The 23,575-nt window shown below is 34.5% G+C and overlaps 1 protein-coding gene across 2 annotated transcripts in view; it reads left to right on the top strand.

Moving 5' to 3' along the window:
- The window catches only part of phf14 (PHD finger protein 14), a 249,319-nt gene that overhangs the window by 129,256 nt on the left and 96,488 nt on the right, over positions 1 to 23,575 (top strand). For both annotated transcript variants that reach the window (XM_039736617.1, XM_039736616.1), the window contains 2 exons: positions 8,905 to 8,961; positions 9,067 to 9,188. In XM_039736617.1, the coding sequence (XP_039592551.1) occupies positions 8,905 to 8,961; positions 9,067 to 9,188 (179 nt within the window). The remainder of the gene's footprint in view (positions 1 to 8,904; positions 8,962 to 9,066; positions 9,189 to 23,575) is intronic.

The raw sequence follows: 23,575 nt of genomic DNA, 5'->3' as shown, positions 1-23,575 counted from the left end.
GATTTTGTCTTTATTGATAGCCCATCCTCTGCTCTCCATGTGGGATATTAAATCTAGCAATGCATTCGTTACTGCTGCTTCATTCCCATTTAACATTATATCATCCACATAATAGAAACATCGTACCTTTTCTAAAGTTGAGCAGGTAGCCAGATCTCTTGCTACAAGTCCATGGCACAACGTAGGGCTGTGTAGGTATCCCTGTGGCAGTACTTGAAAGGTGTACTGTCTGTCCTTCCATGTAAATGCAAACTGATCTTGACTTTGGGTTGCAATTGGAATAGAGAAAAAAGCATTAGCCAGGTCAATAACAGCATGCCACTCTCCTGCATTAGCCATGATGTCTTCTATGATGGTCACAATATCAGGAACTGCAGCAGTCAATTGCGGTGCTTTAGCATTTAGACCTCTGTAATCGATTGTCATTCTCCATGAACCATCCGGTTTTCTGACTGGCCACACAGGAGAATTGAAAGGGCTAACTGCAGGTCGAATAATTCCTACCCGCAATAACTCTTCCACTGTTTCTCCTATTTCTTGCAAACCTCCTGGCAAACGATACTGTTTTAAATTTACAGGTGTGTCAGGGACTGGAATTTCTAAAGGGGTCCATTTTGCCTTTCCTCTTACTATTGCCTTTACTATTCTACACATGACATTACGAATCCCAAAAGAAAATGTTCCCCATTCTGTTTGGAATGACTTTCCTGTAAGAATATCTATCCCCAGAATATATTCAGGCAATTCTGAAATAAGCACCTTAGCTTTAAAAGAGGGTGACTTTCCTATTGCTAAGTGTACTGTGATTAGTTTCGCCTAGATATCTGAGTCTCCGTATCCATTTACATTTACAATTGGTCCTGAAAAGTTATGTGGATTCCCGTGAATTAAAGTGACTTCTGCCCCAGTATCCATAAGTGCCATAACCTGATGTGGTTTTATTTTCCTTTACCCTAGTAAATGGTTAGCGGGACGTACGGGCGTCGGTCTCCTGCATTAATGAGCCGTACCTCCCCGCCTACAGGAGACCTGCCCTCTCCTCAATATGTTAGTCGAGGTGTGCACCACTTGTTCGGAAAGTTAAAAAAGCATTTCGGTTTGTGTTCGGAGTGTTTTGTTTCATCCTCACTAGGCGGTGCAGTTGGAGGGATTCTGCCCTCGTCTTTTTTGGACTTTCTCAGAGCTTGCCATCTCTCAAAATTTCCCCTGTTGGTTTGCCATCGATATCCATTTTATTTATTCCTGCTTGTATCAGATCACGCACCATCTTCGTACGGCTTATTCTTTGTATTGTAAATACAAAGAATAGAAAGAAAGAAAGAAATCCTGCTATGGCTCTAACTGGTCTCTGCCCAGCCGATACCGTTGCTCCCAATTCATCTAACTGACCCAATAATGCGGCCACATTCCATACTGTGTGCTGATTAACTCCGGCAAGCATAGATAATAGAGCCCCTTTTAAATGATGCGGTACATTTTTTATTAAACGGTTTCGCATTCCGGCAGTGAAAGCTTCATTATCAGGGCCAGCAAACGCAACTCCTGGTGCAGCTTTATAAATAGCTGCCTACACACCCATTTCTCGCAGCTGCTGAATTGCTTCAGAAGCTGTACGCCAAGATCTATCAATGTCTTCTGTGTCTCTCGCGTCTGGATATGCGTGTTTCACGGCATTTACAACCCATTCCTATATTGATACAATCGCTTGATTCTGTCCCCCTCGTAATACATTTCTTAATTTCGGATTCGTGGTGATAGAGCCTAAATGTTTGATCTCTGTATCTGTCAATTGACAACTATCACCCCCTTCATCCCACATACATAAAATCCACTGCATCAAGTTCTCGCCTGGTTTCTGTCTATATTGTTTACCGATTTCCAGAAACTCTGCTTGTGCAAAATTGCGTATGGTTCGTGTTACTCTGTGCTGTTCACCGGGGTGCCCCTTGGCTTTATTTTGCACGACTGGTCTCGCATCTATAATTCTACACGCGTCAGTATTATACGTTAGCGCCTCTCCGTCCTCATCGTCGGCTTCCCAGATATCGTCATCACTATCTGAGTTATGTATGCTGACATCCCATGTTTCTGGGTTCCAATCGCCTTGCATTATAGCTCGTATTTTAAAAGAGGAAACGGTGTGTGTTTTGCCTTGTTTACGGCGCTTAGCATGCACTAAATGGACAGCTAGCGTAGTACATTTAGCTTCTCACTCGTTCGCCCGAGACGTCGCATTTTCCATGCATTCTCGAGTAATCAGTTGCTTATCTTGTAAGTTTTCTATTTCTTGTTTGAGTTCCCCACACTCTATAATCATATTCTGCAGTTTATGATCCAACTCATGTACTGCAGTTAATAAAAGCCAGCCGATTTCACCGGCTGCTTGTTGTTCCTTTTTTCCCCTGTGCTCTAGCCTGAGTGCCAATACTGCCTGTTGGGCATTTGAAGGAGTCACTTCTCCCTCTAACTTAGGCCATGCAATTGGGGCTGCATAATTATTAAATAACTCAGCCACGGGTGTCCATGACAGTGCGCACAACCACCCAGGAAGGCTGAGACCACCTCTTCCGGCATTATCCAAAGCATATGTTTTAAAAATATTATTAATCATAAAATTATGATTTTTGAATATTAATTTTGGTTATTAAATATCGCTAAAATCCTGCTCGCAGCGCCAATTATGTTTCCGATGAGAGTGTTAGCTCCTTGGAAATATGCTCTTTTATATTGCAGCATTTTAATAAACCTTTTCTATAAATAATTATAAATAATAACGGCGATATCCCTCTTTTCAGCGATAGGCGGCGACAAAGTCACAGAAAAGACAGAATATACTTAGCTTGTTTAATGCGGCTTACATTGCTATACAGACAAGGAAGACCAGCTAGTTTCATTCTTTTCACCGAAGAGTTCTTGTTAGTTTCTTTTTCTTTCGGGATTGGTGTAGAAACTGCTTTTTTTTGTCACAACGGAGGTGGGTTTTGAGTCTATTGCTTCCACTCACTCAGGTTCTCAAAGGTTGGCAAGGTTCCAGCTTCTTTTATTTTGTGTCCACACGACCAAATCCCCATTACAATTACCCAACAAGGCAGACAAACTTGTGCTGGGCATCAACAGGCAGGTCAAATGACACTTAGTCTTTTTAGGGCTGACAACAGCTGTCACTGTCTGTCTTTATGCTTTGCTTGGCCCATCAATTCTGACTGCTGACACTCTGTGCTAAATCTGGCTCAGCTTTTCTTGGTATAGTACACAGAAAAAGAATGAAAATACATTAAAAAGATATAAAACAGATACAGTGACACAATTCTTACTATTATAATAAACTTATTATAACAAGCTGTCTCTCTACTGCCATCTAGTGCTGCTTCTTCTAATTCATTCGCGGACAAACAAAGATCAAGATCCAAATGAAGATTTTATATATATATATATATATATATATATATATATATATATATATAATTTTCAACAGAAATTTAGCTTGTTTGTTGACCAGTATAGTTTTATAAGCTTTCATCAGGTGAAATGTTTGGTTTTGAGACATCTGCTGACATGAAAAAAAAGGAAACCATACCGTAGATTTTTATTTTTTATTATTGTAGCATTGTCTTCCATCCTCCCTCATTGATTTATTTCACTACTATTTATGCTTGCAGTACCCTGCCATTTTTCTGTTTCACCTAACATTATTAGGATTTGAGTTCTTTTGGCTAATAGTTAGGAATCTCTAGAACTATTTAACTCTTAACATACGAGTGGTTATCTACCTTACAGTGCATTTATTAGTATGAATTAACACACCCACAGTTAAATCCATTTGCAATCTTTTAGTTAGCAAATAAAAGGTGTCATTTTGCTTGACTTCTCATTACATCCATAATGGCTAACACGGTACTGAAGATCTGTTTAACATTTCCATCTCATATGTGTTTCTCTTTCTTTTTTTTTTATTATGATATTAGTTTTCTCTCTGTTTATTTCAACACTTCTTTCCAGTTGTGATGTGAATGGGGTTTCTTTGAGGAGAACACTGTTTTAGGTTTGCTTGTAATATTTTATTTATTTATTTATTTTTACAATTATTACTTATTTATATCAGATCTTTATTATCGTTGTTACTGCTTTTCAAAGATTTTTTGCCAGTAAAAAATAGATTAGCATTCTAAGTTGAGAGCTTTTAGACTATTCCTGTTAAAGTTAAGTAGATTTCTTTTTTTTAATTTTAAGTAAAAAAGGACATACTTTGTTCATTGTGTTACAGTAGATGGATTAGGATTTTTCTATTTGAGCAAAAGAAGATTTCCTGCCAACAGTGTAAACCTATGTGTTTTTCTAATAGTCTTCATAATTTTATAGTATGTATGTTCACAAGCCAGTGGTACAATTGGAGTTTAGGTAGTTTTATGCCTCACTCACTTCTTAGTGTGTGTGTGAATATAAAGTAAGTGATTTCACTTGAAATTATTGGAGATCCCATGTTCTGGGACAGTATTAGCTGCTTATTCAAGGATACATTTGAGTGGCTGCTTGTTTGTTGATTCTGGGTAGGCTGCACACTGGCTACAGTTTATTTTTAAGAACTAATAGTAAATGTTGTTTGTATATGTGCATCATATGATATTTGTTAATGTTAATATACTGTTTTACTAGCTATGTTAAAATGAAAAGCCAGTGCTTAAGTTTCAGCAGATTCAGACAACAGTATTCTAAATAAAGTTACATTCCTTCTGAGCAATTTCAGTGAGGCAAACTATTGATCTGTTGCTGTCATCTAGTAGATATGTAGTGCTATTACTTTAACATTATTTAGTATTACTGTATATCCTGTTTGTAGGCAGATAGATGAATATACTTTATTTGTCCCGAAGGGGAGAATAATTCTTTACAGTAGATCAAGAGGTGGGGAAAAAGTATGTTTTGTGAAAGTTAATTTCTTTCTGAAAATTATGCAATTATTTATTTTTGCATGCATATAAAAAAGGATTCTTTATTGCTAGTTCTGCTTAATTTTAAAGGATGGTTAAAAAGGAAAAAAGGTAAGTACGTTAGACAAGGATTTCTCCTTTCTTCTCACCTCTGACCAGATGCCTGCAGTGAGTTCAACTTCTCTAAATCAGCAGTGCATAATTGTGTAAACTTCCCACAGAGCAATACTTTATTTTCAGGATGTTTATTTTAACAATATTAATTCTTAAGGTTTATGTAAAATGCAGACCTTGCAGCTGATAACATATTGCTTCACAATTTTCTATCAAGTTGCTGTAATTTAACTTAAATAGATCTTCAAATCATTGTATAATTGAGAAACAATGAAAGAAAACAGATCAAATGTAAGGTGACGTGCAAGGCTGTTCTCTTGATGTAATGTACTTTTATTCAAAATAATCCTAAACCTTATTTTGTTGAGAACTTTTGATCTCTTTAATTAAAGAAAATAATCAAAACACAATTTAATACAATTTTATATTTTACAGTAAAAGCCTGTAATTAAAATATTTAGCTTTCTTCTAGTTTCACATATGCATGTCAGATACACACACACACACACACGTGTATATATATATATATATATGTATATATATATATATATATATATATATATATATATATATATATATATATGAGATGGGAAAATTTTCATTTTCCTTTAGTGTGTGTTGCCTGTATTCCCCTGATGATGTTCACACTCACATTTCCGTTGTGAAACATTCAGGTTTCAGGTTTATTAACTTTTGGACATAGCACACAACTTGCCTAATATATATATATATATATATATATATATATATATTGTGGAGCCGACCCGGACACAGACAGGCGGACATGTTGGTTTTCAACCACCACACGTTTATTTACAACTATTTACAACAATTATAAATGGTCACTCAGACCCAGTTCGTGCACAATACCCCAAACACACAGTCCTGGCCACAAATGCCCCTTTTATACACTCCCCGGGTGAGCTCCAGGTGCTTCTGACACGCCCCGTTGGCCACGCCAACGTGTGGCGGAAGTGTCAGCTGCTCTCCCGGCAGCTCCCCGGGTGTCCTCTTAATTCTTCCCAACAACACTTCCTGGTGTGGCGGAAGTGCTGAGGTAACAGGTCCCCAAGGCATTGAGGCGCCTCCTGGCAGTGACCACGGGCCCCTACAGGGTGGGGCTTCCATGCCCTCAACCCATGTCCCCTAGAGCAACCAGGAAGGTGGCCCCCACGTGATCCAGGGTGGGCGCAGACCCACATCTGGTCCCTCACGGCGTCACGGCCGGGTCATTGCCCCTGGAATCCCTGACAATATATATATATATATAGTGATCAAAACATAATTTCAGCAGTCATAATAAAAAATATGAAGTCTCACAAGATGTGCATGTGCAATATCAACAGTACTACTTAAAATGATTGTTAGGAATGAAAAATAGGAATATCGGGATACATATTAGAGATGATAAAAGAAAAACTAAGTACAAAAATCTGTTCAACTTTTAGTTGTCAGTATGGATTTACAGCAATTTCAGTGGCAGTTCCTATTTCTGAAGATATTTAAGTCCAACCATCTTTGTTTCTTTCATCAAAATGATTTTCAATGCTGCTTCTTTTATAGCATGTAAAATTCTATGTTTATCCATACTGATGTATCAAAATAAATACAGGAAACATCTTAGTTGATGCAATCAAAACAAAGCATAATATTCATCATGAAGGTAAACAGATGAACATTAGGCAAGTATCCTGACTCCCTTCAAAGTTTCTGCAGCACTTTGTCAAGCAAAATTAACATTTAGAAATGCATTTTAAGATATTTTTAAGTACATTGTGCATATCTGATGATATGTCTATTTCTAAATAAATTAAATGGAGTTTCAGATATGTCAGAAGCAGTACTTAAAATTACATCTTGGTCACTTTGTGATTATCTGAAATACATTTCAAATGCATCTGAAGATATCTGGAAGTCCCTTCCTCTGTATTTTCAGTTATTTATAAAATATATTCTCCACTATTTTCAGCAGGACTTCATGTCATCTTTAAGATCCATGAAGTGCATTTCAAATATCTTGAATTGCATGGAAAGCTATTAAGATAGTTGCAAATGGATTACAGATACGTTATAGCAGTCTGTTATTGACTTTATGACAATCATACTACAAATTGTAATCAAGAGATCAAACTGTATTTTAGATATCTGCACATTGACTAACACTTCAGATTTCTAATATGCATTTTTAGGTGTTGCAAGGTATTTTCTTGATATCTTTAAAGGAGTTTCTCCACCATTTGAGATATGTGAAAATGTGTATCTGGTTTTCCCATATTTGATTTTAAGGTAAATGGCATAAATTTTGACATATCTAAAAATACAGGAATTTATTTCAAGATTTCAAAATATAATTTTGATATATTTAAAATGCCATTAAAAATACATGTAATGTATATAGAGATATCAAATGATCTTACTAATAATTTTGTGGTATCTGAAATACAATATGAGATATAACACAGTCATGAAACAGGCGATTGTACAGTAAGTTGATTTTGAAATATAATTTAAAATGTATCTGAGAGGTCTTAAAATACAGTGCTGTTTTATTATTTCTAAAAATTTATTTGAGATAGCTTGAAGTGCATTTCAGAGTATAAGATTTTTAAATCCATTTAATGCAATGCAGAGCAGCAGGACTGAGTCTATCCTTGAAGTAGTGGGCTAAATGCAGAAACCAGTCTATCCCAGAGCCTACTCATGCTCACACAGAGGCTAGTTTTGAAATTTTGCTCAAACCTAACTAGTTTTTCTCATCTCTGACGAATACAAGAGCACCTAGAGAAAATGTTATTCAGACATGCAAAGAACTTGAAAACTCCTCGCAGACAGCGGCTTGGCAATAGATATGAACCAAGGGCTCTGAATCCTTGAAGTAGCTATGCTAATCATTGATCTACTCTACTGATAGGAATTTATTTCAGATATCTTAAAATACTGGCAAATTATTTTGAGATATGTTAAAATGTTTCAGATCTCTGAAAAAACAACTTAATTTTAAGATATCTGAAATTAATTTTGAAGTCACTCTGAATGTTAGTAAGACAACAAGCAATATGTCTTTCTAGAAAAAAAATGTCCCATACGGTTTCTCTTTCATACAAGACTGTAATTTTCGAAGGCTTAATCAAACTAAATGTTGGTTATAGCTAACGTATAGAAAACAATTAGTATATTGTACAAAAACTATACTGTACATTATCAAAATGACATCAACCTTTTAATTTATAAGCTGTTTCAGGTAAATCTTTGTAGTGGAATTTTCTCTTGTCTACTGGCCCTACATTTAAGTAAGCAGTCTTATTCTTAATTTAATATCTGCTTTAATACAAGAATTACTTAGGGTGAAGTGGAGAGTCTAGCTAGGTATTACATTTACATTCTGTAAATGTATTTGAAGAAAAGCTCGGACTGCAGTGTTTTGATCACCAAGTTAGTAACTAGTTACAATATATTTATTAGCATTGACTATTTAGTAGCCCAAACAGCAAAGCATTTCAAACTTAGTTCTCCCAGTATTATCCTGTAATTATAATGGTTAAGATAACCTTTTAGATGATTGTTTATTTATAAAACAAAAAATTAAACAACCTCTTATGAACTTGAAGAATTAATACTGTATGTAAACATGAACTCAAAATTTATGGATTCATTTTATGTGTGTCTTCTTATGGTTGTAATCATGCAATTGCTGGAGATTTGCATATTTAACAATTCTTCAAAGATCTTAAATATAAGGAAATAATGTCTATGATGAATTTTTGGGAAATTTTTATGCAAGGTAGCAGTTGGGTCATTTTTACAGTAATTGAGGTGATGATTAGTGATGACATTATCTCACTACATATTTATTATATTTTAGAGGACTAGAGGCCAGAAACGTAAGAGAGTGTCAATTTCGGAAGAAGAGAAGCCAGAGGTATGACATCAGATTTTCAGAAAAAAACATTTTTTTTCTGTAATTCATTTTATGCATTATACGGTGTTTAATTTCTGCAAATCATATTGTTTTCTTTTTTCGAAGGAGCCACCTCCCAGAGAAAGACGACAAAGACAATCAGTAATGCAGAAGAAGCCAAAGTCAGATGACCAGAGAACAGAATGTGCTACTTGTAATGGACCAGGAGAGAATGAAAATTTAGTTAGGTAGGTCTTGTCTTATAGACAGTACATTAGATAATTAAAGTTCCATTTTCATTTGGAATCTTAATGTATGTAATTGGGCAATGGTTCTCTATAATGGAGAAAAATTCTGTTTAGTAGGTAGCATTACTAAGTTTAGAAACACAGATTGATCTCTCTTATTGAACTGTCACATGCATTTACCTGTTAGGTTAAGATGCAATACGTTTTTGTGTTTTCCTTCCGTCTATTGCTAATTAGTAATTCCTCTTCCAGTGAACAGCTATTTATATGTGTATGTTTACACATATCTATGTATTTGTGTGTGTGTGTAACTTAAAATGCATTTTTATATATAGCATACATAAACACTCCCATCTGTTTAGAAATCTCCACAGTGTGTCTACCAGTCTATCATAAATCACATGTACATGCTTTTTTTCTCCAAGTCACAGGGAGCCTGTGGCAGCATTTGGAAACCACTCCAGACTAGGTACCAGACAGCCCATCACAAAATGCACTGATGTACACCAGTTTATAGTTGCCATTTAACTTGCACATCTTTGGGATGAAACAGAAAACCCAGTGTATTTGGTGTGAAAAACCAAAGTTGCCATGAGAAAAATCTGCAAACTCTTTTCTGGCAATGACTGAGCTGTGATTCAAATATGATCATCTGGCGGTCATAGTAGTAAACTACTTACTCTTTATCTGTTTATTTTATATTTTTTAGTTGGTGCTGTTGAATACCATGAAAAACACTGCAGCATTAGGGTGAAAATAATAACATTCTACCAATCCTTCTAACATCACCTTTAACATAGAAAACAAGTTACATTTTCACATCCTCAAGTTAACATTTCTTAGTGGTTCTTGCTGAAATAACAAGCTTGATTCCTTTAGGATATGTCTTTAATAACTAACTCATGTCAGTGCAGTTTTTACTCATTCTTGTTTGTAAAAATGGTCGTTAATTTTTTATTCTTCCAAAAATTCAGAACTAGATTAATTTTTATGTTTAGACTGGATTGCTTCTAAGAATTCACTTTCTTGACTTTTATATGTACAGGAATAAGAAAATGACTAGTGCAAAGTTTGTATTCATCTTCAGTACCATTCTGTTAACTTTTGTAATGTTTTTAGTCATTCTAGTTAACGTGTAAAAATAACTGAAGTAAATATCACTAATATCTCTTAAATAAAAAAATTGATAAAAAGACTGCCTAAAACAAGTCTTTTAGTGACCATTTCTAATAATTGTTTTTCAGTGGCTACTGGGGTATGTTTATGGATTTATAGATTGTTTGCGTAGAAGACTGTTAGTTCTGAGGAAGACTATGGACTACTGTTTCATCCCCCACCCCCATCCTGCATATCCTGAAAAATATGAAAGTTTAAAAAGTAAAGATAAAAATGACATGTTAATGGAATCCCTCCTAGTGTAATTCTCAAACAGGAACTTACATATAGCATCCAAAATGTACACAGCCAAATTAATTCAAATAACATTATTTTAACTTCAAATCTGAATTATTGAGTAATTTGGCAGCCTAGCTATGCTGAGACTTCATAATACACTAGACCACATATGCTTTATTATGTGCAGTAGTGGTCACTTTGCTATAAAAAAAAACACATTGGAGTTCTACAGTAGAAGCTGTTCAGAGAAGATCAACCAAGTGCAGCCCTGCACTAGGACGTATGTGCTAGTTTGACAGGCTAAAGAAAATCAGCATTTCTACTGCAGAACTGAAAAGGCTGCATGATGACCAAATTCAAAATGTTTAAATTCTAAAAAGCATTTATGAAATTTACCAACCATATTATGTCAATTAAGTAGTAAATAGTAATTCCCATACTTCTGCATAAAGGTGGGAAATTAAAAGGAAGCCCATTTAAGAATGAAGTCAGTTAGCATTGTCTCACTCAGAAGACAATGCAGCACAGAAAAGGTGGGGTCTAACACAGAGAGAGATTAGCTGATGTCAACATGATTTCCTCCACTCACAGTGTCCAGAGATTCCTTCACAGCTGCCTAATGTAGTTACTCCTTTAGCTCATGCTACAAGGAGGATACTTCTGAGGCGGATGCTGTGCATCTGTGGCTGACCTCTGCCAGTTCACCACAGTGCAAATCTTCAAACTGAGGTGCTTAATGGTGTGAATCCATTGCAGTTCACTTGATGATGAGGATGGAAGTGTAGTGGCAGCACTACACAGAAAAAGTGAAGGCTTGACATAGAGAGAGAAGCTCTTCGATTAAAGTGTTTAGAGATGGTCTTTGCATAGCTTATTAATGGGGTTACTTTTTTAGCTCATGCTATAAGGAGATTGCTTCTGAGCAAGATGCTGCTGGTTCATAGCTGAACACTAGTGGTTCATCACATTACAAATCTTCAAACTGAGATGCTTCATGGCGTAAGTCCTTGGCAATCAAACGTTCATGAGAAATTAAAACAAACTTCCATATCACGTAGTTAAAGCAGAAGCATTGCAAGCTTTTAAAACATACAGTATTACAATAGGATAACTTTGCTATTAGCTAATTAAATGACCTAGATCGATTAGATGTCCTCCTTTTGCTTATAAAACGTCTACTGGCAGTACTAGAAGAATCATAAACTAAAACCAAGATTGTTTATCTAGTTAACACACTACTGTATCTATCAATGTTACAAATGCTATGCCATGTACAGGTAATATTTTCAATATTATTATTTAGGATATAAACAATAGGTTGAAAGTGCCACTAGAAGCAATGTTGTTAAACAACATTTTATTTAATCATTAAAGCAAGGGAAACTTTTTTTCTTTTGTGTTGACATTAGGAAATGAAGCAGGAAGTCACAGCAGATCACAGAACTTTTTCATCTGCCTTTCCAGTTATCTTTTATTCAGTTCCTTTATTAAAATTTATGTAGTGCCAAATGATTTTTCATACTGTATTGACAAAAGAGAAGGATAATTTTTAGCATGTAATACTAAATATAGACTATAAGTGTAATACTAAAGTTTGTACGTGATTGCTTAAAGAGAATCAGGTGAAAAAACATAATTGCCTTATACAGTGTGTCATAATGGTTAAGAATAGTACATATATCTAATTTGTACTGTGTGTAAAGCTTAAATGTATATTTATTGCTAATTTTAAAGTGCATAACCAGCAGAAGCATTGTGCAAATCACAAGAGCAGTCTGCTTCATTGCCAAATGATCATGTGTGCTAAATAGGCAGGCGTTATACATACATAATATAATTACACATAAATATGTTTAGTCATAAATAACTTCTAAAAGACTCAAAAGATTTTGATTTGTTCACTCTGAGATTTTAATCTGAGATTCCTGTTTAAAGTACTAAAATTACTTTTCAATTGTATTTCAGCTTTATTTTTCTTTATTTTTTGCATAGTACAACTACACAATTAAAGTACTCATAAAATTAATGCTTATATTTATGTTGGATCACTTTAGTCATGTAACTTCAAGAATCATTCCACTGTAGCATCTTTTAAATGCCATAATCCTTCATCTGCCACATTAAACCCAGGGAGAATAGCCAAGAGTAGCATCAGCAGAGTTATATTAAGGGATGAAACCTAAACCATGTGGAAAGATTCTGTGGAAGAACAGTAACCTTTCCCATGATGAGTGCATTTCCCATTACATTTTTGACACAGAATTCTGTGAAATGATTTAATGGTGGCATTTTGTTTTGCTGACTCTTTTCTTCCTTTTAAAGAGAATACAAAGGCAGGGTTAGGCATGTAGAGGAAGATTGACCAAGCATCTGAATTCTATTACTTGAAGCTCCATTCTCCATAATTGCTTGTAGAATTTATATTGTTTTCATGCTCATGATTCCTTGTGCAGATGCAATTACAAGTTTATTTGATTTAGAGAAAAATAAGTTTATACTTTACTATATTAATTGTGTGTGCGATAAACAGTAAATAAGTGGATTTCTAATTATTCCATGACAGAAAACTTGATGCAAATGACACATTTATCATTACAGGCTACAAACGCGCACCCACACACATAAAACCCATTCATTTTTTGTCCTATTTTGTATCTTTGTAAAGTTTGGTGTATATATATGAAGAAACACAAGCATGTGTATTTTGCACAATTTGTGAGGTTAGGTCATAGGTTTCATTATGTTATATTATTTCTGTTATCTATTTTATTAACCCATATTTTTTCCAATACTGGGCTTAGAGCCTCTTCAGGCAGCAGTTGCATCAACACAGGAATCAAATCTAAACAGCAGTCTTTTGCAGAGGTCATCCACACAAACACCCTTTCTCTTTTTGTCTTTCTCTCTCAAACCTCATCATATGAAAGGAGTCATTTTATGTCAAATCATCTAATTTTGTAGAAATCCCTCTCACTTTGGTCTCAAAAAATTTTGAAAAAAATACCAGGTGAACCCATGATATCCAGGAGACACCTTGTAAAATTATTTTGATGTAAGATCAATACTTTTTAAGATATAGACAATTTTGTGAGGAGAGAGGGGTGTCAGATTTGACAAGGCTTTTTTTCATTTGTCTCACAGGGCCATATCTCAAGAACTAAACTACATAGCAGGCTCAAATTTTGCATAGGTACCTATTATAGGTATAGTACGTAACAAAATCAAAACGTTTGGTCCAGATGGCACCACTTGGTAAAACAGACCTTTAAAACTGGGAAAAAATATTTTATGTCTTTGGCTTGCCATGTTTAGGCTTTCAGAAGGTATATTTCTAACTGATGCAGTGTGCTGATTTCTTTCCATGTTTAGATACCTGCTTCAACTTTTCAAAAAGTTCTAAACAAACAAGAAACTGCATTAGGGTTTGACCAGCAGACCTCTCAAATGTGAAAAAATCCAACCAGTTTAATGCACAGTGGGAATATACAGACATTTGTAAAATTATTTTTCCTATATACCACATGGTCACTTATTTCTTAAAAAAGAAGTCTTACTTTACTTATGTGAATCTTTAATTTATATTTTCCATTCTAAACATGGGTTAAATTCATCATTTGTCAGTAATGATAATTGTCAAGTTCTTAATCACTAACTTGAGTGTAGAATTAATGGAAAAAAATAAATCACCAAAGCACAACACATGAACAACAGCTGCTTGATTTATCATTAAATACAACACTAGTTATAATGAAATGTTAAAATCTTGGTATTGCTGCAACAGGAATGTGATCCATGTCATTTCTGTTTCAATCAAAGTGCAGAGTGTAGGGCATCTTTGTCTTTGAGAGCAAGATGGTAATGCCTCCCACTGACCGTTGTAGGTGCACTAAGCATTGCAGTGATAACTGTATGAACATCACCTACATTTTCGAAACTGGACTGTGTCATGAGTGTTTATCAATTTGTTTTTAGTGTTTCGTTAGATTTCTTTTGTATCTGTAATATTTATAATTTTTGTCATTTACTATATACACACAAATTTATTTTAAGTAAAATATAGTAAAAGGTTATAGTTAAAAAAACAAACAGCTGAACTACACACTTTGTCTGAGTGTTTATTGCATTTTCTTTTCGTCTTATTTAGTGCAATAAACTTAAAATATACATTAATCATGTATGCATCAGCTGCAAATTCATTTGTTGTTTGAAGCTATATCAGAATATTATACTTCATTAGAGAGCTTAACAAGTATCGTTTGTTTGACCGCTGTAACTAAAATATTGTTGTCTGTAGTATAGTAAATGTTTACATGTCAGCTGTCAAAATGACAGTTAAATATGTTATTGATACTGTGAAGTGGAGACTTGAGTCCTTCACAGTTCCCTGTTTGAATGAGTCTTTTGATTTATTTTTTAATTTGATTTATTTTTATCACTGCCTTTTAATAATATATCATATACTTTAACTGACCATGTTTTCAAGAGTATTTCATTTAATTATTTTTGTTACATGTAAAATACAAATTCAGTTTTTGAAAAAATATATTTATCCTTGTTAGTACATTTTACAGTATGTATGTTGTTTGTTTATGGATAACTAGTTTTTACATTTTGTATTTTTAAAATATACAGCCCCAGGTAAATTTAGATTTTGCTAGTTGCTAGTTTTAAGAGCCTTTAGAAAAGGGTTAAAATTAATTGAACATATGATGATGGTGAGATATCAATTCAAGTTCCAAAATGTTACAAATATTCAAGTTCAAATCTACAATTGACTTGAATATTGATGATATCCTGTATCTCTTAATAAAGTTCTGCCACTGCTCTCACAACTTTAAGTAATATATAAATGGTTCTGAAAGATAACACAGCATGACAAAAGTAAAAGAAAGGAATAAAATATTTTTTGTTATGCTTATTGCACTTATGTTTCTCATATGTTAAATATATTATTTTTGAAGGAAAAATTATAATATCTCAGCATTATTCATTAGCAATAGAAAATATTTCTGCATGTCAGTAAAACAGCTGAAAGAGCCAACGTAAAATTTGAAAGCAGCTTTACAAAGCTAGTTTAACTAGGTTTATACATACATTAGTGTGTGTGTATGTATATTACTGTATGTGTGTGTGTGTGTGTGTATATGTATATTATTTATTTGTATAATTTTTACATATATATGCTTTATTATTTTATATAATATTGAATGTGTAACTTTTTCAATAATATACAGTATGCTGGCTTTAGCACGTGTTTTCTTAACTATCACTCGTTTCAGTTACTCTGGTAAGATTTGGGAATTCTAAAATATGGTTACCCTAAAAATTTTATCCTCTACCAAATCATGTAAAAATAAAGGAGCTTTACCTTCAGGGAAACTGTTAAGAACTCTTTGCAGATTAAACATTAGATGAAAAGGATACAACTGGCTTCAGGAGAAAGACATGTGTTACAGACAAAGAGAATCAATTGTGCTCCCTCACATCCAAATAAGATTACATCAATCAATAACCACTCTTTGGAGTGATTGAATTCTGCCAGGCCAAATTTTTTCTCCTCAGGTTGCTCAATTTTACCAATGATTAAAGTACCTCCAAATTGCTTTGATAACATCAAGGACCTTGTAGTGACAAGGTCTGTAAGTGCAATCTCTTCAAAAGATAGAGGGGAAAAGAGGTGCATTATAGAAAGCTTTGGAAAAGATCACTACCCAGAGCTTCACAAAAGTGATTCTAGAATAATAATCTATGTGCTATGTTTATTAGAGTTTAGGAAATTATGGATCTACATGTTTAATATGAAAATACGGTGCTTATGTTTTAATTACATAAATATTCCCAGAGATCATTCTACTTAAGTCACAGTAAAGTGCCATACATATTATCAGGTTACATTTTCTAAACAATTGCTGAAGATTACATAGCAGAAAAAACAGTAAGAATGATGTTATTTAAGCATTACACTCACATGAAAAACTAAACATATCACTATATTTTTATTTAAATAAATTATTACAAAAGTAGATTACTATTAATTTAGTTTATGATGTTGCTGCATTGCTGTTCTTTGTTTTTATCTCATTTCTTTATTTTGCATGTTATCCTATTATCCTTAATAATAATGCTTTGTCAATGCAGTGCATTCAAGAAATGATTTTTGTGCAAATGCAGAAATTGTTGTACTTTGTTTCACACATCTTTTTAATAAGATGTAGAAGTCTGTCAAAATATTCTTGAATGAAAATGCCATACCGTATCCATATACACTTTTTATAGCACTTTTATATTAATGAAATCGCTGTATATCAGCATCAAGCAACATTCCAGTGAACTAAAGAATAGCCATTTATGATTTGAATTTATAAGCTAATAGGCCATTTATATTAGGAAATTGGTTATTGCTTTAAGCAAACTGAGACTTTTTGTTTGTAATATATTTCACAAATATTTTATCACTTATAATTCAATTCCGCAACCCATAACTACTGATTAGAATAAGGTAATTCATCTAAAGTGTGCCTGTTTTCCTAAACAACTGTCCCAGGCATCTTTAATTTCATAAACAATATTAAAGTATCTATCTATCTATCGATCTATATATCTATCTATCTATTTACCTGTTTTCAGTATATATTGCTGGTTACCAAACCAGTAATGAAGCAGTTAATCAATAAAATTCTAGCAGATAAAAGCCGCTACATAAAGTGCAATAAGACCAGTTGAAATCAATGTCATAAAAAATGCAAAGGATGTTTATTTGACCAGTTCATATCTTATCTTGGGGACTTCAACCTGATTATCTGCTTTTTCTGTACATTGTTCTTATAGATTCTGCTATATGTATGCATAATGCTTCAAGGAAAACAGTTTTCAGAATGCACGCATTGTAAAGATATTTTGTTGAGGCCCATAAACAGTATTGTAATTTAAAATAAATATAAAAAGGGGTGTTGCAGTCAAATCTTTGATCATTCTCTCTCTTCCCTTATGTCCCCTTGGTTAGCTTCATTGAATATTCTCATTAGGTCCTGTTTGATTTTGTAAGGGAGTATGCCCAGTGACACACTGACACCTATTTTGAAGTTTTAATCTACCTTGCCCAAACTACCTACTACAATAGTCTGTGGTCCCACAACAACACTATATATTTGAATAACCAAGTTCAGAAAATCAATGCAAGAAAGGCCAACTAAATATTACATTTTTAAAGAACATAAAACATATAGTTACCATTCATGATTTACCTGATGTGTTACATAAATAATCACAATTTGAAATAAAAACGTTAGATTCAGATTGACATTAGAGAGCTTTTATATAGTAGAAATATGCACCCTCATGGGACAGCCTTTAGACCCAAATTATTATTTTCCTGTCAGGGGATGTAAGTTCATCACCACGGATATGAGTTTGAGGTCAAGGAATAAGATGTGGGAATAAAATAATTTGAGACTTCAGAAATGTAACAGAAGTACCACTTGCTGTTATATCTAGTGCCTGTCATGTTAAAAGCTATATGTAGATTATTGTAAAAGTGCATGTTGGCTAAATCAGCTAAAATGAGGATTACAAGCATTGAAAAGACTTTTTAAAATTGTGATTTTTCAAGCCATAAAAAGAAATTTTGTTCTGTTTAATGTCACAGGAACCCAAAGCCTTTCTCATCACCACCAAGCACATAGCAGAAACCAACATTAAAGGGGCAACAATCCATCTCGGGGTCCATTCATGCACACATCCACAGTAACACAGGATGATTTAGAACTACCATTTCACCTTACATGCGTCTTTGTTAATGCAGAAGGTAAAATTGAGTGCCTAGTGAACAAACCTATCACAGACATTGGTAGAATGTACAACCTCCACACATTGAGCATTTATGGGATCTAAACCTAGGATGCTGCATCCATGAGGCAACAGTGTTAGCCACTGTGCCAGCATGTTTTACAACTGTAAAACTAACAAAAGAAAAATAAGATGTATGGAAATCATTTATGCCTATAATCCTAGTTGGCCATCTAGAGTGCTGCATGAAGTTTGTTATATGTCTTAAGACCAAACTTGTTGATGTTAAGTTTTGGAATATTTTATTACTTTTCTTTCTTGGCACCTAATTTATAATGTGATATCCATTTTTTCTTAATTTGCATTCAAGACATAACCTGTCTACAGTTTAGAATTGGATTTCTATTTTAAGTAAAAATCATAAAGTGGGGGTGGTATGGTGGTACAGTGATTAGAGCTGCTGCCTCACAACTTTACAATTCAGATTCCAGCCTGCTTACTGTCTTTATGGAGTTTTCATGGTCTCCCAACTTTTTGATGGGTTGTTTTCCCTAGAACTCACCGAGATGGGCATTGTAGACTGAATTGCACCACAAAATTAAAGACTTGACAGTTTATGCAAATGCAAGACTTAAAGGCGTCTTTCTTTGTGAAGATAGAAGGACTAATGTAACATGTTACTTGACTGTGATTGAGGTGCCTTTTAGCAGAGGCTTGGGGCTTGCTAAGTGCTTTATATACTGACAGCTATGCTGCTACAGTGGTGTGAAAAACTATTTTCCCCCTTCCTGATTTCTTATTCTTTTGCATGTTTGTCACACAAAATGTTTCTGATCATCAAACACATTTAACCATTAGTCAAATATAACAAAAGTAAACACAAAATGCAGTTTTTAAATGATGGTTTTTATTATTTAGGGAGAAAAAAAATCCAAACCTACATGGCCCTGCGTGAAAAAGGAATTGCCCCCTTGTTAAAAAATAACCTAACTGTGGTGTATCACACCTGAGTTCAATTACCGTAGCCACCCCCAGGCCTGATTACTGCCACACCTGTTTCAATCAAGAAATCACTTAAATAGGAGCTGCCTGACACAGAGAAGTAGACCAAAAGCACCTCAAAAGCTTGACATCATGCCAAGATCCAAAAAAATTCAGGAACAAATGAGAACAGAAGTAATTGAGATCTATCAGTCTGGTAAAGGTTATAAAGCCATTTCTAAAGCTTTGGGAATCCAGCGAACCACAGTGAGAGCCATTATCCACAAATGGCAAAACATGGAACAGTGGTGAACCTTCCCAGGAGTGGCCGGCCGACCAAAATTACCCCAAGAGCGCAGAGACGACTCATCCGAGAGGTCACAAAATACCCCAGGACAACGTCTAAAGAACTGCAGGCCTCACTTGCCTCAATTAAGGTCAGTGTTCACGACTCCACCATAAGAAAGAGACTGGGCAAAACAGCCTGCATGGCAGATTTCCAAAGCAAAACCACTGTTAAGCAAAAAGAACATTAGGGCTCGTCTCAATTTTGCTAAGAAACATCTCAATGATTGCCAAGACTTTTGGGAAAATACCTTGTGGACTGATGAGACAAAAGTTGAACTTTTGGAACGCAAATGTCCCGTTACATCTGGCGTAAAAGGAACACAGCAGTTCAGAAAAACAACATCATACCAACAGTAAAATATGGTGGTGGTAGTGTGATGGTCTGGGGTTGTTTTTCTGCTTCAGGACCTGGAAGGCTTGCTGTGATAGATGGAACCATGAATTCTACTGTCTACCAAAAAATCCTGAAGGAGAATGTCTGACCATCTGTTCATCAACTCAAGCTGAAGCGATCTTGGGTGCTGCAACAGGACAATGACCCAAAACACACCAGCAAATCCACCTCTGAATGGCTGAAGAAAAACAAAATGAAGACTTTGGAGTGGCCTAGTCAAAGTCCTGACCTGAATCCAATTGAGATGCTATGGCATGACCTTAAAAAGGCAGTTCATGCTAGAAAACCCTCAAATAAAGCTGAATTACAACAATTCTGCAAAGATGAGTGGGCCAAAATTCCTCCAGACGCTGTAAAAGACTCATTGCAAGTTATCGCAAACGCTTGATTGCAGTTATTGCTGCTAAGGGTGGCCCAACCAGTTATTAGGTTCAGGTGGCAATTACTTTTTCACACAGGGCCTTGTAGGTTTGGATTTTTTTTCTCCCTAAATAATAATAACCATCATTTAAAAACTGCATTTTGTGTTTACTTGTGTTATATTTGACTAATGGTTAAATGTGTTTGATGATCAGAAACATTTTGTGTGACAAACATGCAAAAGAATAAGAAATCAGGAAGAGGGCAATAGTTTTTCACACCACTGTATATCAGACATTAGGCACATTGTGTAGAACTGAAACATGTGTTATAAATAAAGGCATAACTATTGATGAGCATTTATTATTTATGCAATGTTGATGCCCCTTCACACAGTGAAAGTCAAACAAACCCAATAAAAAGACAAGCGTGCTCCATATCAAACTGCAAGCACATTGAGATGGGAGCTGCCACTCTGCTCAACAAGACAGACACCGATAAGAAGCAATGCTAAGCTGGAGTGCAACTTTGGGAAGTCCCTCATGTCGCAGCATGCTTTCAGGTCCGCCTCCCTCCCAGTAGAACAAAGCAATGCACATGCAATGATTAAAAAAAGAAACCATAAAGGAAATTGTATAAAATGTTATCTTGAAGATGCCAAGAAACTGGGCTGACTAAAAATGAATAGATAATACTTTATTCTCCGTCAAGGTGGAATTGCAAGAAAATAGAAATTATAAAACAAGTTTATCAAAAACAAGTACTGTAGTTACAAAGATACAACATGGAGAGAGCACAGAGTTTATGTTATAGGCTGCCACCTACATGGCACCCTGATGTTAAAATGCAGATTGCTTTGTAATAAGCTTGTTGTTTACAAATGTTTAATATGCACATGATTTTGTGAGTGTTTATGTTTTTTCAAAAAAAATTCTACTTTTTAAATTTTTTTTATTTTATGTGCCCAGATGATTGAAATGTGTTGTTTTGTTTTCACTAATAAATACTGAAACAGCACAACTCAAGAAAGGAGAACTTGTCACATTTATAATTGAAAACATGTATATAAAAACTATATTTTTATGTTCAGGTAAGCTTTATTAGGCATTAGGAATGTAGTTATCAGTATGCCAAGCTGATGGGCCATTAGTGAGCACAAAAGTATTTAAATGTCACATGGCATAGCCTTGGTGGCTGTACTACTGAAAAAAGGTGTGGCATTTCTAGTTTACAGGTTAAAATAGTTGTAAATGTAAAATCTGAAAAGTTTTTTTAATTTATTAAAAATGTGCTCAACTGTCAGATACATTTGACATTTAGAAGTTGCTGTGCAGGTTTTATATATAATTTACATGCAGTGTAGCAGGTAATTGAAAAAGATAAACCGTAGTTATATCTGTTATATCTGACACAAACTACAGTGAATTCAGAATATATTAAAACTTACAGATTATCTTGTTTTTGAGCCATAGCTATGTTGCTCTTGTGAGACAAAACCTGAACAGGTTTGAAGTTGCAGACATTAGAACAAATGTGACAAGATCAGAAATTCATTATAGAGCTATATCACAAAGAAAATACAATTTTTTCTCTCTAACAGCTGAAGGAAAACTGGCATTGGCATCCTTCCTTCTGTATTTTTGCTCAATTTAATTGTGCAGCATTAATATGCAATCACAAACCATTTAATGCCATGATTGTCACTGCTGTAGTATGTTTTCTTTGCGTGTGTGTGGTAAAGTAGGCTCCACTAAACTGACCTTATTTTTAAAACTATTGCCATGACCTCTGAATTATCATTGTTTACCATTAGCACTTTAGTGAGGTTTTAATGTCTCTACTATTTGAATTACATAATCAAACCTATATCATTAATATTCACAAACATAGTTTATGAATGCATTTTACCTAAATGAGAAAAGATTATACAGATAAAGACTAATATTGTAGCTGCAGAATCAAATAAAAGTAGAAAGTTTTTGCATAGTAAATTTGTTATTTAGTACTTTTCTTACTTTCATTTCAAAATGGGCTAACTATCTGAAGAATACTCAGACATGTATCATTGTGAAATTCACTTGCCATCTAGTAACTCATATTATTGTGAAAAAAACAAACCCCTTTTTGTTAAGTAACAAGATAACATACTCTTACAAACACAAAATCATAATTTTGTGCCATTAAGGCCATAATAAGCAAAGAGTAGCATACTAATTCAGATTTTTATAAGCTGAAACCTTAAAACACTGATAAGTCAAAAATTTAAATATTTTGTTTGCAGTGATACCAGAAGAAGGGTTGGTGAAAAATGCTTTTGAATCCTATCTGCAGCCTTCTATGATGCAGACTCTGACATGGTGTGGTAGTACATTTTGACCAATGATTTAGCACTAGAATTACCAGAGCCTATGAAAAAACTCGTAAATCCGTCCCACCTTAAATCGCTTCTTAAAACCGTTCTCACCTCTCTGCCAGCGTCTTTTGTGAATCTAAATGTACTGAATAAGAGACAAATATACAGTCTGACTGAGAGAATCAGACTGAAAAAAAGCAAACATTTTGAAATGTCATACTTTTACAGCTGATCGGACGCTGTTCATTTTCAAATAAAATTGCATTTGTGTGATGATGTTTTCACATATATTGTCTCTTTCTTTCAGGTGTGTAATAGAAACAACAGCATAGAGAGAAATGCAATATTATTTTAAAACGAACACGGTCCAATCAGCTGTAAAAGTATGGCATTTCTAAATGTTTGCTTTTTTTCAGTCAGATTCTCTCAGTTAGACTGTATATTCAGCGCATGCAAGAACATGCAGGTGGCCAGATGCTGTATGCTACAACATGCTGGCGGTGATCAACGCACATTTTAAAAAAGAAAGAGACAAATATATGTGACGTTTTGAAGAAATCATTTTATGACACGATTTACCTTTATTTATTTACTTACTTTCTAAAGCCTAAAGTCACAAGTAGTGTGCAGAGGGCATGCTCAAAAATGTGTGTAATGCCACGAAAAGTGCCTGCTGACACTTTAGTATGCAAGCAATGGTATGTGCATTCTTGCTCCGATGTAGAAGGGAGCTGAGTTTACCTCTGTTATAGTGTGTCTATGTGAAAACAG

The sequence above is a fragment of the Polypterus senegalus genome, chromosome 15 (assembly GCF_016835505.1).
Source record: "Polypterus senegalus isolate Bchr_013 chromosome 15, ASM1683550v1, whole genome shotgun sequence".
In the NCBI taxonomy this organism is placed as follows: domain Eukaryota; kingdom Metazoa; phylum Chordata; class Cladistia; order Polypteriformes; family Polypteridae; genus Polypterus; species Polypterus senegalus.
Note: the sequence above shows the minus strand (reverse complement) of the source record. Positions and strands in the feature narration are given on the sequence as shown.